The sequence below is a fragment of the Periplaneta americana genome, chromosome 7, assembly GCF_040183065.1.
Source record: "Periplaneta americana isolate PAMFEO1 chromosome 7, P.americana_PAMFEO1_priV1, whole genome shotgun sequence".
NCBI lineage: Eukaryota > Metazoa > Arthropoda > Insecta > Blattodea > Blattidae > Periplaneta > Periplaneta americana.
This window is the reverse complement of record NC_091123.1, coordinates 32,313,289-32,326,323: the sequence shown is the minus strand read 5'-3', so window position 1 is coordinate 32,326,323 and position 13,035 is coordinate 32,313,289. Positions and strand designations below refer to the sequence as shown.

The 13,035-nt window shown below is 36.0% G+C and overlaps 1 protein-coding gene across 5 annotated transcripts in view; it reads left to right on the top strand.

Annotated features, from left to right (window-relative positions):
- Positions 1-13,035, top strand: part of mnb (minibrain) — a 401,856-nt gene that overhangs the window by 331,085 nt on the left and 57,736 nt on the right. For 4 of the 5 annotated variants that reach the window (XR_011332949.1, XM_069830561.1, XM_069830563.1 and 1 more), the window contains exons 3-4: positions 1,507-1,695; positions 5,193-5,355. Coding sequence is in view for 4 of the 5 variants with exons in the window: in XM_069830561.1 (XP_069686662.1) it covers positions 1,507-1,695; positions 5,193-5,355 (352 nt within the window). In the remaining variant the exon portion in view is untranslated. The remainder of the gene's footprint in view (positions 1-1,506; positions 1,696-5,192; positions 5,356-13,035) is intronic. The other variant, XM_069830562.1, reaches the window with a different exon arrangement.

Genomic DNA, 13,035 nt, shown 5'->3' with positions numbered 1-13,035 from the left:
AGTGACTTTTGTCTGTTGGAACTGCGGGTTCTCATAGAAATCATCGCTCTGATTTCAAATTTGTTTTCAAAATAATAATAATAATAATAATAATAATAATAACAACAATAATAATGCGAGTAATAACGCTGCCAGATAAATTCAAATAAATTAAGTCCTTTTGCCTTCTCTTCCACCTACACTAATAATAATAATAATAATAATAATAATAATGACTAATACAGTAATAAATTCTTTCTTTTTTCCTCTCTCAATTTCAAATTATGCCATACTAGTGTTTAATCAACATAGATGTTATTTATATACTGTACTAGAAATATTTTAATTACATTTCAAAACTCACAATTAACTCAAAACCTTAAGCAATGGAAATATTTTGAACACAAATTTGGAATCAGGCCGATGATTTCTATGATGAGAATCCTCAGTTCTAACAGACAAAAGTCCACACCTGTGGAGTAACGGTCAGCGCGTCTGGCTGCGAAACCAGGTGGCCCGGGTTCGAATCCCGGTCGGGACAAGTTACCTGGTTGAGGTTTTTTGCGGGGTTTTCCCTCAACCCAATACGAGCAAATGCTGGGTAACTTTCGGTGCTGGACCCCGGACTCATTTCACCGGCATTATCACCTTCATATCATTCAGACGCTAAATAACCTAGATGTTGATACAGCGTCGTAAAATAACCCAATAAAATAGAAAAAAAAAAAAGACAAAAGTTGTCACTCTGCTTAAGAAAGTCCGCCACGCAAACCTCCGCATTAAACTCGCCGTAACTCGCAAACCGGTAGAGGTTTTGAATATCAGCCACTTTTAAAAGTAATTTCCATTCTTTCAAAACATTTCTCTCGCTTTGACCCCCCCCCCCCCAATGTAACGTGAAAAAAGAAAAAAGTTTGTCGCTTATCAATTTTGAGAGTGTCAATGTCTATTTTGAACGTTACTTCGAAGTTAGTAATTTTTTTTCTCATTGTCCAAAAGAGATTTTGATTCCAAATTTTTTCTATGCTTTCCTTAGACATTTATATATGGATCCTAAAAATTACAGTGCAATTGATTGTCTCTCGTAGGAGGTGCATGTTAATGTTTACGGTGCTGCTAGAGTCTAGCTGTCTAGCAGAACAAACCGTCCACGTACAGGTTCTGTCACGTCAAAACATTCTCCTCGAGAATCCCAGACGGTCTGTGACGCTGCCTGTATATGTGAACACTACCATATAAAATGTGTTTTACAATATTTTGATGTAACGCTGCTGGTCCATATACCATCTGCATCTTAAGTTTGATTAGAGAACTATGTTTCTAGGCAGTGATGTATGCAATGTAGGGAGAAAGGAGCTGGTCACCCTACCCCATTATCTCTTAGGTTATTTCCCTCATGAAAGATGTCTTATTTGTGTCACTTAAGAAGTTTCAACCAGTCTTCAGACTGTTATACCGTCTGCATATTGAATTCTAATTCACTATAATACTTTGAGGTCCTGAAAACGATATTTGTAATTGTTTCAGGTGTACTATGCCAAGAAGAAGAGGCGTGCACAGCAAACTCAAGGGGAGGATAGCTCGCACAAAAAGGAGCGTAAATTGTACAACGATGGTTTTGATGATGATAACCATGATTACATCATCAAGAATGGAGAGAAGTTCCTGGATCGATATGAAATTGATTCTCTCATTGGCAAAGGTTCTTTTGGTCAGGTATGTTCATCACTTTTCTTCCTGTTTCTCTGGTATTTAATTTTCAAATAATTAATTTTGTTTTGAATTATTTAATAATACAGATTTAAAGCAATAACTACATGATTGGTCATAATCTTTGCCTTGGGGTCCAACATAAAAAGCAAACCCATATAATCACATTTGACTATTATTACTTCTTTTATTATCCATTTTTACACATATTCCACATCGATAATTTCTGTGCCCGACATGAAATACACATATTTTCACTTTGATATTTCAATTAGTTTACTTACAATTAATTTTTTAATACTGAATTATAATTGTCCCAATTTTCAAAATTTATATAATTTTTCTTTAAATTTATATTTAAATTATTCCTGAGAAATATATGTAAAATATGACATATGCTTTTCATACTTTTCCAATTACTTTTTGAGAAAAAAATATTTACTCTTTCAGTTCTTAATTTTTCAATTCTTTAAAACTTATCACATCCTCAATATGGTGATTTGAATACTTTCAATAACAGAAGAAAACACGTGCCAGCTTTTGTGGACTTCTGTGCAAAATTTCATTGAGATTGGAGAAAAACTGCATTCATTAGAGCATTTGGAACGTTACAGAATGTAGAAGTATATATTGCCCAGATACTTGGAAATTCTCCATTCACCTTATGTTACAAAATGTTGAAAATTGGAAAATCGAGAAAACAAGTGTCAAAGTACAGCACGTGTATGATATATACTATCGATATCCTTCCTATACACGTCTATCACACACATTTTTCTCCTACAACAGCGCGAAATATGAACTGAATGAAAAGTAAAATTAGTTAGAATGAAGAACAAAGTTTGTCAGAATGTCGGTGTCGGTTTAAAAGACTGCAGCTCTACGCACTAGTTGATCCCTTTAAATTCGTCCTGAGGGGCTTTAAATTGCGAGAGGGTCAAAATAAGCACAGATTTAGAAAACTGAAACATTATTTTATTTTTTAGAGTTAAAAACAAAATTTCAGTTTTTTTTAATATCCCCCCCCCCCCGTTATTTTCACCAATCCTAGCCTTAAGATAAATGCAACACAACAGTGGCATTGACTTCTTCAGGAATGCAGAATGGCCTGGTGCATCATCAGTTCTTATTGTGGCTGAGCTTTTCAGGGCAATCTTGAAGGACGCTGTAGAGAGACTGATGATGCAGGAACGAGGACATAATAGGTATTGTCAGAACACAATATTACGACACACCTCACAGCAGTTCTAAATGACATGGAATGGGATACATATGATCATCACACTATTACACTACTATCCTGAAGATTGCATGTTGTCTGGGTGGGCACAAATTATTGATGTGGAATATGTGTAAAAAAAATAACTAAAGAAGTTATAATTGCCAAGTGTGTTTATATGAATTTGTTTTTACATTGGACCCCTAGACAAACGCTATGACCAATCGCATGCATATATTAAATTTGACAAGTGATAGATAAAATGAATATGAATTGAAATTTCCTCTGCAGTATATCGAGCGAGCATGTTTTTTCAAGTGAATACAACATTTCAGCGCCTGCAAGATTAGGCTGCCCACAGAAAGGGTTAGTGCCCTTTCCCTTGTAAATACCTTCAATGAAAATGAATATGTTGTTTCAGTTCATTTACCTAGAAGTCCCTCTCCACTCATATCATAAGATTTCCTTTGTTTATATCTGTTATTTTTTATTGAAATTTTGTTAGTCTGTAAAAAGAGTCGTTTATTTCTAATTATTATTTCTAGATCATGCTTGCTTATTGATTATACCTTTATTGTTGTTCTCTCTTAATCATCACTCAATGCAAAAACTATTCACGCGTATTCACACTGGTATTTACTCTTCTGTATCATAAGTAAGCATGTGTTGTAGTGTTGCGAGTCGATTATGTCTTTCACCCGACATCTCAGTGCCACCCTCTTGAAAGACAAATACACACATATACAAATACATTATTTTTTTAGCTGCTTGATTGGTGCTGTGCCTGCGTGAGATTTCCTTAATCATTCATACATTCAGGCTGATGCACAAAATATAATTATACAATATTATTTAGGCTGAATATATCAGGTATTGCAGTATGTAAAAGCACTACTACTAAATGTGAATGAGGCATTTTTCGTGCCTTTTATTGTATCTATTGCTTAATTTTCTTTAAACGGAGGGGAGGAGGGCGTGCACGTGTGTGTGCGTGTGCGTATGTATATGTATGTGTGTTTATGTTTTTGTGATTTTCGTGCTATTTATGTTTTATTCTGTTTTTTAATTTTTATTCCTATTTGTTATTTAATGAAGCACAAAGAAGGGCATTTTAAGGAATAATTTGACAATTTTTTTTTTTTTGTAATTACACTCTATGTACAATGGGCTGCAAAAGAAATGCCAAGTTAAAGTCGCTATCGATTTGAAATATCATGTTACGAGGACTTAGCTTAGGAAACAATACAATATGAAATGTAACTGGCTGTATATATCGATTGTAACAATGACAGTATCCATAGGTAATAAGGTAGGCTGTGGAATACCATATAAACTGCAGTTTCACTATTTTCGTGTAGTATTATTAATGTTGTAAAATAAATGTATATGAATAATTTAAAATCAATTCATATTAAATAATAGTCCGCCAAGTTCGCTCTGTGGTAGCGTGTCTGCCTCCAGACTAGCCAGCCCAGGTTCGATTCCTGCGGGGTCAGAAATTTTCATGTAAAATTTCTACCTTGGGGCTATGGAGAAATGGTGGTGCACAACTTCTGATCACTAAAATGTGCACCAATATGCCTGGGTTAAATCCCAAATCTCTTCATAGTCCATATAGAGAGAAGATATATGTCACTGTTGATAGTGATTAATCTGTCATATGGGGAAATTAAGCCTGGCGCCCCCTTGGCGCTATTTGACAGGTGCAGGCTACATGCCAGCACTGGGTTTCCCCTTCTCCCTTTCTCACCATCATCATCCTCACCTTCCTACACTACACTTACCACGAACACTTACACTCATCCTAGTACATGACATAACTCTTTGCAGATACACATTATGCAAAACGTGACATGCTGAAGTGGTGTGCAACTGCTGTTCTGCCAGCTATCCGCAGAATGTGGAACCCGAATCACGCAAGTGAACATGTTATAAAAGTCGTATTTACAAGTTTTAAAAAGCTAATCTTAGGAAAATAGCTTTCCACCGTGCCATGTTTGCTACTCGGAAAAGGATATAATTTTGTATCGGCATTTCTTTTGCAGTCCAGTGTACTCTAAGAACACCATGAAAGGAAATTTCAGCATATGATGATAGTGATCTTCGGAATCATTTTTGTATGGCAGTTTTGGGGCATGCATTTTTTTTTTTAAGAATTAAAAAATATTATTGCATTCATTTAGTCCAATAATGCGTAAATATTGTGTGTTATATGGAAGGTATTTTTATACGCTACTAATATTTATTTCTCATCTGTTTCAAGTCCGATCTTTTTGATACGCAGGTGGTTAAAGCATTCGACCATGAAGACCAGTGCCAAGTTGCGATCAAGATCATCAAGAACAAGAAACCATTCTTAAACCAGGCTCAGATTGAGGTGAAGCTTCTTGAAATGATGAACAAGGCGGACGCCGACAACAAGTATTACATAGGTAAAGATAAAATAGGTGCGTAACCATGTTTCCGACTAGCCTAACCTCATTTTTTCACATTCTCTTGCATACCTTGTCAGTATTTATGTTTATATTGTGTTGTTAGTAAGGAACCTGGTAATATAAAGACAACATTTATGGGAGTCTTTGTATTTATTAACATTAATAACATGTGTATTTAAAAATTTATTTATTTATACATTTGCTTGGTTTGTGTTGAAAATACATTTGAGATAGAAGCGCAAAAGCTCTGTATTTTGTCCAGTCTGGTCGAGTTTTCAATATATTTCCGATTTGTTAATTAATTCAGCATTTGGGTTTCTTTCTGTTCGTCAACAATGTTGTGTTCAGGGAACAATGTCTTTTTCCTTCACTTTTCTATGTTATATCTTTTTTTTCTTTGTCCCTTGCTCTACTTTCCATCACACTGGTTGATTAGAGAAGGTTAAGATGTGCACAAGTATATTAATATAAAATGCTGTGATGTCACATTAAAGTTACCGGTATTAATTTCTTATCAAAACACTTAAAATTTTATTTAAAAGAAATAATCATTAATCATATAATTTACAGCCTTTTGAAAATATAATAACAGCCTAACAAAATTTAGTTCATCAGAATATTTTATATACAGTTGTCATAATATTAGAGCTTGATCTATTTGGAAAGACATAAAATAAAAATGCTGAAACATGAGAAATGTTGCTATTTGTTTTTTCCGAATCTGGAAATACATTCTAGAAGGATGAGACTCTTACCCACATTAGACCTCAGTGAGCCACCATTGCATACACAACACAATTCATATTATGAGGCTTATTTCTCTCATATGTGGTGACTATAACATTGCAGGGGTTGTTTTTCCTAAAGCTGAGACAATCTTTGCTTTGAGCTCATCAATATCCCTGGGTATCATTCTTCGCAAAACCACAAAGGAAGAAATCAGGTGACGTCAAGTCTGAATAATTTGGATGCCATATAAATAATTGGCCACCACGACCTCACCAGTTGATGTCTAATGTTACTTGCAGACTTCTTTTCCTCAACGAGGTGATGCTCCATCTTGTTAGAACACCATGCCTATATTGTTTTCCTGTAGCAACTGCAGTGTGAAATAAAATACAGGTTGGGTCAGAAGATGCTTTCCCCAAATGCTTCCTTACATTTAATTACACTTAATTTACATTTGACTACACATTCCTTTACAGATTTTGTTCAAAATGGAGGCTCTGTTTCTCGATACACAATTTACAACATTTAGGCACTGATTTACAGATGGCAGAACTTAACTCACGATTTTAACGAATGAGTGTTCGATCATCTATCGCAACTGATGCAGATCCTGCGGTTTCTGAGCAAGAACATCATTTTTCAGGAAATCCCCACAGCGAAAATCACATGGTGTCAGGTCGCATGATCTGGGTGCCATTTTGTTGTGCGACGACAGCCCATCCATTCATGGAATTGCTGGTTCAAGAAGTCCCTCACTCCTACACCAAAATGAGGTCATGCTCCTTCATGTTGTCATATCAACTGCATATCAGCAAAACTAGGGCTGTTTTCAAGACATGACATCGGAAAAACAGTTGGCGCGTGAACATGGTTGCCAACCACTTATTACACCAGCTATTCGTTTGTTCAAGTTATGACATCGATATATGTGTAGAAGTATGAAACCTAAGAACGAATATTGAGGAAAGCGACTTTCGACCCACCTTGTATATGCAATCTGCCTCCTGAGATACATGTCATGTAATGCCTGAGCATTTTACATGTTGAGAAATTGTGTATGGTATACTGTAGCGATATCTGCGGACAGTCATCTAAGACTCTTAACTCTTCTTAAGACTTGCTGTCATACCTGCACTAACAGCAGCTTTGGTTTTGAGAACACGCCTATGGCCACCAGTGTATGGCATGTTAACAGATCCACTTTCTTCAGATGTGCAGTATCCAGATGTGTAATCCAGAGCTCTCTGAATACCATACTCATGGCTAAAACGGTGTGAATTTTCAAATTTCGCAAACTGCAACACATATTTTTCTCGTTCCCTTGCAGTAAATAGTGTTTATAGAGTCATTGCTAAGTGATTTTTTATATTACATGCTTTAACATATGTGGTCATGTCACATGTTTAGGATCTGTAGGTATACCAGTAGGCCGTTGTTACTACTGTGTATTGTAGATGACTTGTGTTCATGTAACTGGTTCTAGATTCTGATTAATATTTATGATATTGGTGATTGAGGCAGCGATGAATGCTGGCATGCAGATTTCCAATCCGGCACCCACCCTTGTGACTGAGGGAAACCATGAAAATCTGGAACCTCCCAAATGCAAGTCTCAAGTGCTACCGTCTGAGCCAACTTGCTCGGTTGAGTGATATTCTAACTTCTTTTGTTCAGAAAAACAGTGATAGAGAACTCCCATGTTTTAGCGTAATATTGGAACTAAAATAACTTTTGTATCACTCCTAACGTAATTTTAATATCAATTTTATTTCATATCTTCCCAAATGAACCAGACTGTAATATTTACCAGCAAAAGAGTATTTTCGCTTCGTTGTGTTTTAATAATGTTGAATTCTAATATTGTATTCATAGAAATAAAATATATAGATGTAAACTGCTACATTTATGCTATCATCTTGATGAACTTAGTTAAATACTGGAATATTACTGTGCTTATTTCTCCTGTTTATTTATAAAAAATAATAGATGAATAGATACACAGGCGAATGGGTGAATGGATAGGTGAACTCAATAACAACCCTACCAGACTGTACAAAATATATCATCTTCATACTAAGTCTTACAAAGGGCCATCTTGCCTATAATGTTAATGATTTATTATATTGTTGTATTGTATTGTTGATATTATTATTATTATTATTATTATTATTATTATTATTATTATTATTATTCCTGAATGTTATGTTTCCTGATTCTGATATGATCTCCACATTTTTGTGTTCATTGCATTGCATCCGGTTTCCTTTGTTACTAATTAAGTTCCTTCAACTGAAATTCTATGCATTTCCTATTCAATATGTTGGAATTATAGATAGCTTCGTATTTTATTCTATTCTTTTCTTAAAAAAAATTGTTATTATGAAATAGTTTTTATAATATTAATATAGTGTGATTCTTTCCTTATGTCACGCTACCAACAGTTCCCATCAAGCCACTAAGCCAAGGCACACTCTGAGCACTATAACCAAATGGGCCTGGAAAATAGAGCAAAGATAGCATATAGCATCAACATTTACCTGTATATATTGCTGGAAGTACTGTCCATTTGCATTTACACGTTCTTAATACGTTTGTAAAGAATTGTTTACATGGAAAACTTCATCGTTTGAAATTGATGCTGTCTCCTTCCGAATATTCTTTCTAATATGTGGGGAAAGCTTTTATTTGTAAGCCTTGTCTTCAAAGTTTCCCCCACAAAAATCACAAGAGATCATGCTGAAGAAGCACATTGGCCATAATCCAACACTAATAACGGTCTTCAAATGTCATTCTTATTCCATTTATTGGAGCTCCATTTATTGTCTCCTTCTGAATATTCTTTCCTACTTCCTCTAAGCTTTCATTTATAAGCCTTGTCTTCAAAGTTTCCCCCCACAAAAATCACAAGAGGTCATGCTGAGGGAGCACATTGGCCATAATCCAGCACTAATAACACAATCTTCAAATGTCATTCTTATTCCAATTATTGAAGCTGCAACTGTATGAACAATCTTCTTGGGAAAACAACATGTCGACATTCAGAACTATTATTCTTTGAGCACTTAATGGCACACCAGAAAATTAAAATTCTTATTACTTACATAGCAGATTTCAGCGCAAGGCTTATTGTGCTTACCACTTTTTGGTAGGAATAATTGTTAAGTCCATTGGAACACATTACTGTTAATATCACTATTCACTATTTGATGTCATCTATTGATTCAGCTATGCAACACCCAGTTCTGGGAGAGTCTATAATTAACTCCATCCTCCCTGAGAGTTCTGCAGCTTCTGAGAATGATGCCGTCTGTATGCAAGTCAAGTATATTACATCCTGCTGTATCCTGTTGGAGATCCAACGTCGAAAGTTATCCAGCAATTCTGCTTCAATTGGTTGAGGGGGAAAAACTCGACCAAGATATGAATCTGGGCCAGCTTATTTCACAATCAGACATGCTAACTGTTACTTCACAGTGGTGGACAGTAAAAGAGAAGTACCGAATTAAGTATTTTCAGGGTGGAAACAAGGGCTCACAATCAATTTGATGCAGCATGACATCTGTTACCTTTGAAGCTGCTATTGTGTAACGTATTTGTGGTTAGACAAATGGAAACAAAACTCAGTTATTATACTGGGTGTTCAGTTCAAAATGTGTCATGGCTCGCTGTATGCAGTCATGTAGCTAGCCGATGAGCCTAGGAAATTCAATCTTCCTATACTTCTGCAGAGGCGTATTACCTATATGCCAGAGAAGTTGCCTAGCAAGTACGGCATTCATTCTGAAGAGTACTTACTGATAAGTACGGTAATGCCGGTAGTGGCAGGAATGTGAACTGTTTGGAAACATGTACTGAGGTGAGTTTTTTTCTTACTGTCGGGATATGGGAAGAGGGTTAAGACAATTACTTACGTATTTGTTGACATTAACTTCGACGGTCAACATGGATACGGAGCATTTGATTTGTATTGTGGAATGTTGCTGTACGCAGTCGATGATAACAAATACCATGCGACGACTTGCCCGCGCAAAACACAGTTCGAAAGAGGTTATGGTAGCACACAGACCGTACAGACCGCCATCTGTTGCTACGACGTTCAAGTTATACCGTACACGTTCTCAAGTTCAGATTGAACGCCTTGATTAATAGGCAACTTCTCTGACATAAAAGCTGAAACTTGCTTCAAATCGCTGACTCACAACAGTGATGTCATGACACACTTTGAAATGAACACTCAGTAGTAAGTGCATGTGTTTAATGCAAAACATGTCTTTATAATTGTTTAAAAATTAGTCTCATTGGGCTGTATTCATAGACATTTTTAGCGCGGGTTTTCGGTGGATTATCAGCGTTTTTCGTATTCATAAATCAGTGTTAGCGATAGGATATGATTTGAATTCTGTACTAGTAACCAGTGGATAGCCGGGGCTAGCTTAGTACGCTCGTAGCGCGTGCTGCAAAATGTCTATGAATACCACCCATTGACATTATGGCAAGTAGCATGGTAGCGAAACAAGAATTGAAGTTTTTTCTGAAGGATGCCAACCAAGATATGGATAATTTCTGCTGCAGCCATAATGCACTGTACTACGTTTTTTTCATCCTCAACTGGAGTGTCATAAATTGCGTCCTTCACTCCTAACGAAAACCTATGTCCTGATTAGTCACAAATATGTTTCACAAATGCAGCTTTAAGCTTGACAGATGTTGGTGAATGTAGCGATATAGCCTAACAAAATGTCTGCAAGCCCTTGTTTCTGTCTTCAAAATACTTCGTTTGGTGTTCCCTTTTTACTGCCTTAATTTGTATAAATAGGGACTCTATTTTATTGTAATAGCAATATGCTCGAAATTTCCTGTAAACCCTGTATTTTTGCCTTTTTGGGTATTTATTGCAAAAATATGCTATTTGCATTGGATTTATAAGCGCAAAATGTTGCAAAATGAATATTTAGGGCTAAATGTCGCGAAATACATGCAAAACTGACGAAAAAAAATATTGTGATTCATGTTTTTAAATATTAGTTCATATAAATGCCATTAGAGAGGACCACTTGTCAGTGTATCGTCACGTGACTGTGCTAGTGACGTCAATGTGTCGTCACAAAACTTGGCTTGTGGCGACAGCGTGCTTCGGTGTCCCCAGGTCGCATCTTTCTTTGTCGAGTGTGTTTTCATATAGTTGTTAGTAGGTCCCCTCCCCCCCCACCAAATACAGATTTCGAAATTTGATTAAAATGCCGAAAAGTAAAATCCCATCTAAAGGAAGCTTCAGGTTATGGCAATGATGGTCTTGTAGCTAATGTTCTTAAAGGTTTGCGTGAAGATCTTAGAGTCTGCTCGGAGAAGTTTCAACAGATACCTTGGTTTCCTACCACAAATGTAGACACTGAAAGGGTTTCTCAGCCTTGACATTGTGACAACAGGCAGGACAAATGCAAATTAAGCTTTCAGGAATAACTCCCTGTAAAGTTAATTTGAATAATTTCGAGGGAAAAATTGTTCCGGAGCCGGGCATCGAACCCGGGACCTTTACAGGGAGTTATTCCTGAAAGCTTAATTTGCATAATACACGTCACTGTACGTAACAGAAAACCACAATTTAAAGTCACACAGAGTTAGTGTGCACTCAAATGTTGGTTGCTTGACGGTTGTCAGCCCACTTTGAGGTCTGTGGATATAGAGGGAAAAATTGGATCGGTGTCGGGTAGAGTTCCCGGGTAGCTCAGTGGGAGAGCGTTGGTACGTTTAACCAAAGGTCCCGGGTTCGATGCCCAGCCCCGGAACAATTTTTCCCTCGAAATTATTCAAGCAGGACAAATCTTCGCCCTAAGTGTGCAAAAACATTTGTGTATTTTTTGCACACAACATTTAATTGTTGCTTACGAAACTTATTGATATTGTATCTTATTTTATGATAACTAGTCATTTTAATCTTCATTTCATATTAGCTAGTCATATTAATATGTCATAATTTTGAATCAGCTTACTTTATAACATTTTATATTTTTCTTTTTTTCTACAGCATTCAACTTAACAAGTTAAAGATTATTAAGTAAAGTAACAAAAATTATATTCATTGTATGGTGACTTAATATCAAGAAATTAAACAACTTCAGATATTTTCTCTGGGGCTAATTTTTGGTTTTAGTGATTTCTATCTAAATTTATAAACCCGAAATAGTCACTGCTCTAGTACTATTTATAGCACTGCTATGGACCAATTTATTTCACCATAAATTAGCGTCCCTATCTATAAATAAATTTTTCGCAACTTTCATACTCATTATACTTCAACATCGCTGCTTTAATGTGTGCGTAGGGTTTATCATTATTACGTAATTGAATACCGCACAACTTACGAGACACATAATACAGTATACACAATACTGAACATAGATCTGAACAAAAATGCATTTTAATGGCCTCTCAAGATGGGTTGTAAATCCTGGAAGTGCTGTAATAGCTTTGCTTTCTTGGTTGTAAGGCTCTGTCTGCTGCACGGGAGTTGCTGACATAGAGGAAATAATCGCATTATTATATAAGTTTATTGTACATTTAATACAATGTGACAGTATAAAAAAAACATGAATTGCAGTGTTGCTGTATTCTATTATACGAAGGTGAGGTGTTTCGAAATAATTGAGGTGCTGAAGACAGCTTGTCATTGCTTCTGCGTGGGGGTAGGGAAGTGGTCTGACAAACACTATGCATCTTCATGTAAGCTTTCCCATATGTTGTGTTTGTTTTTTACTACAAGAGTGCACGAGTCCCTGGATAATTCAGCTGACAACTGTAGGCAGTTATGAGAATCACTGTCTAGAATGATAGTAACATATTTTGAGTTTGTCGTGATAAATATCAGTGCGCTGTTCTTATTCTTGAGGACATTTAAGTTTTCAAGTGGTAAAAGTACCAAAAATTGATACTTCTAAAAGAACATACTGGGAGGGATTGATAAGA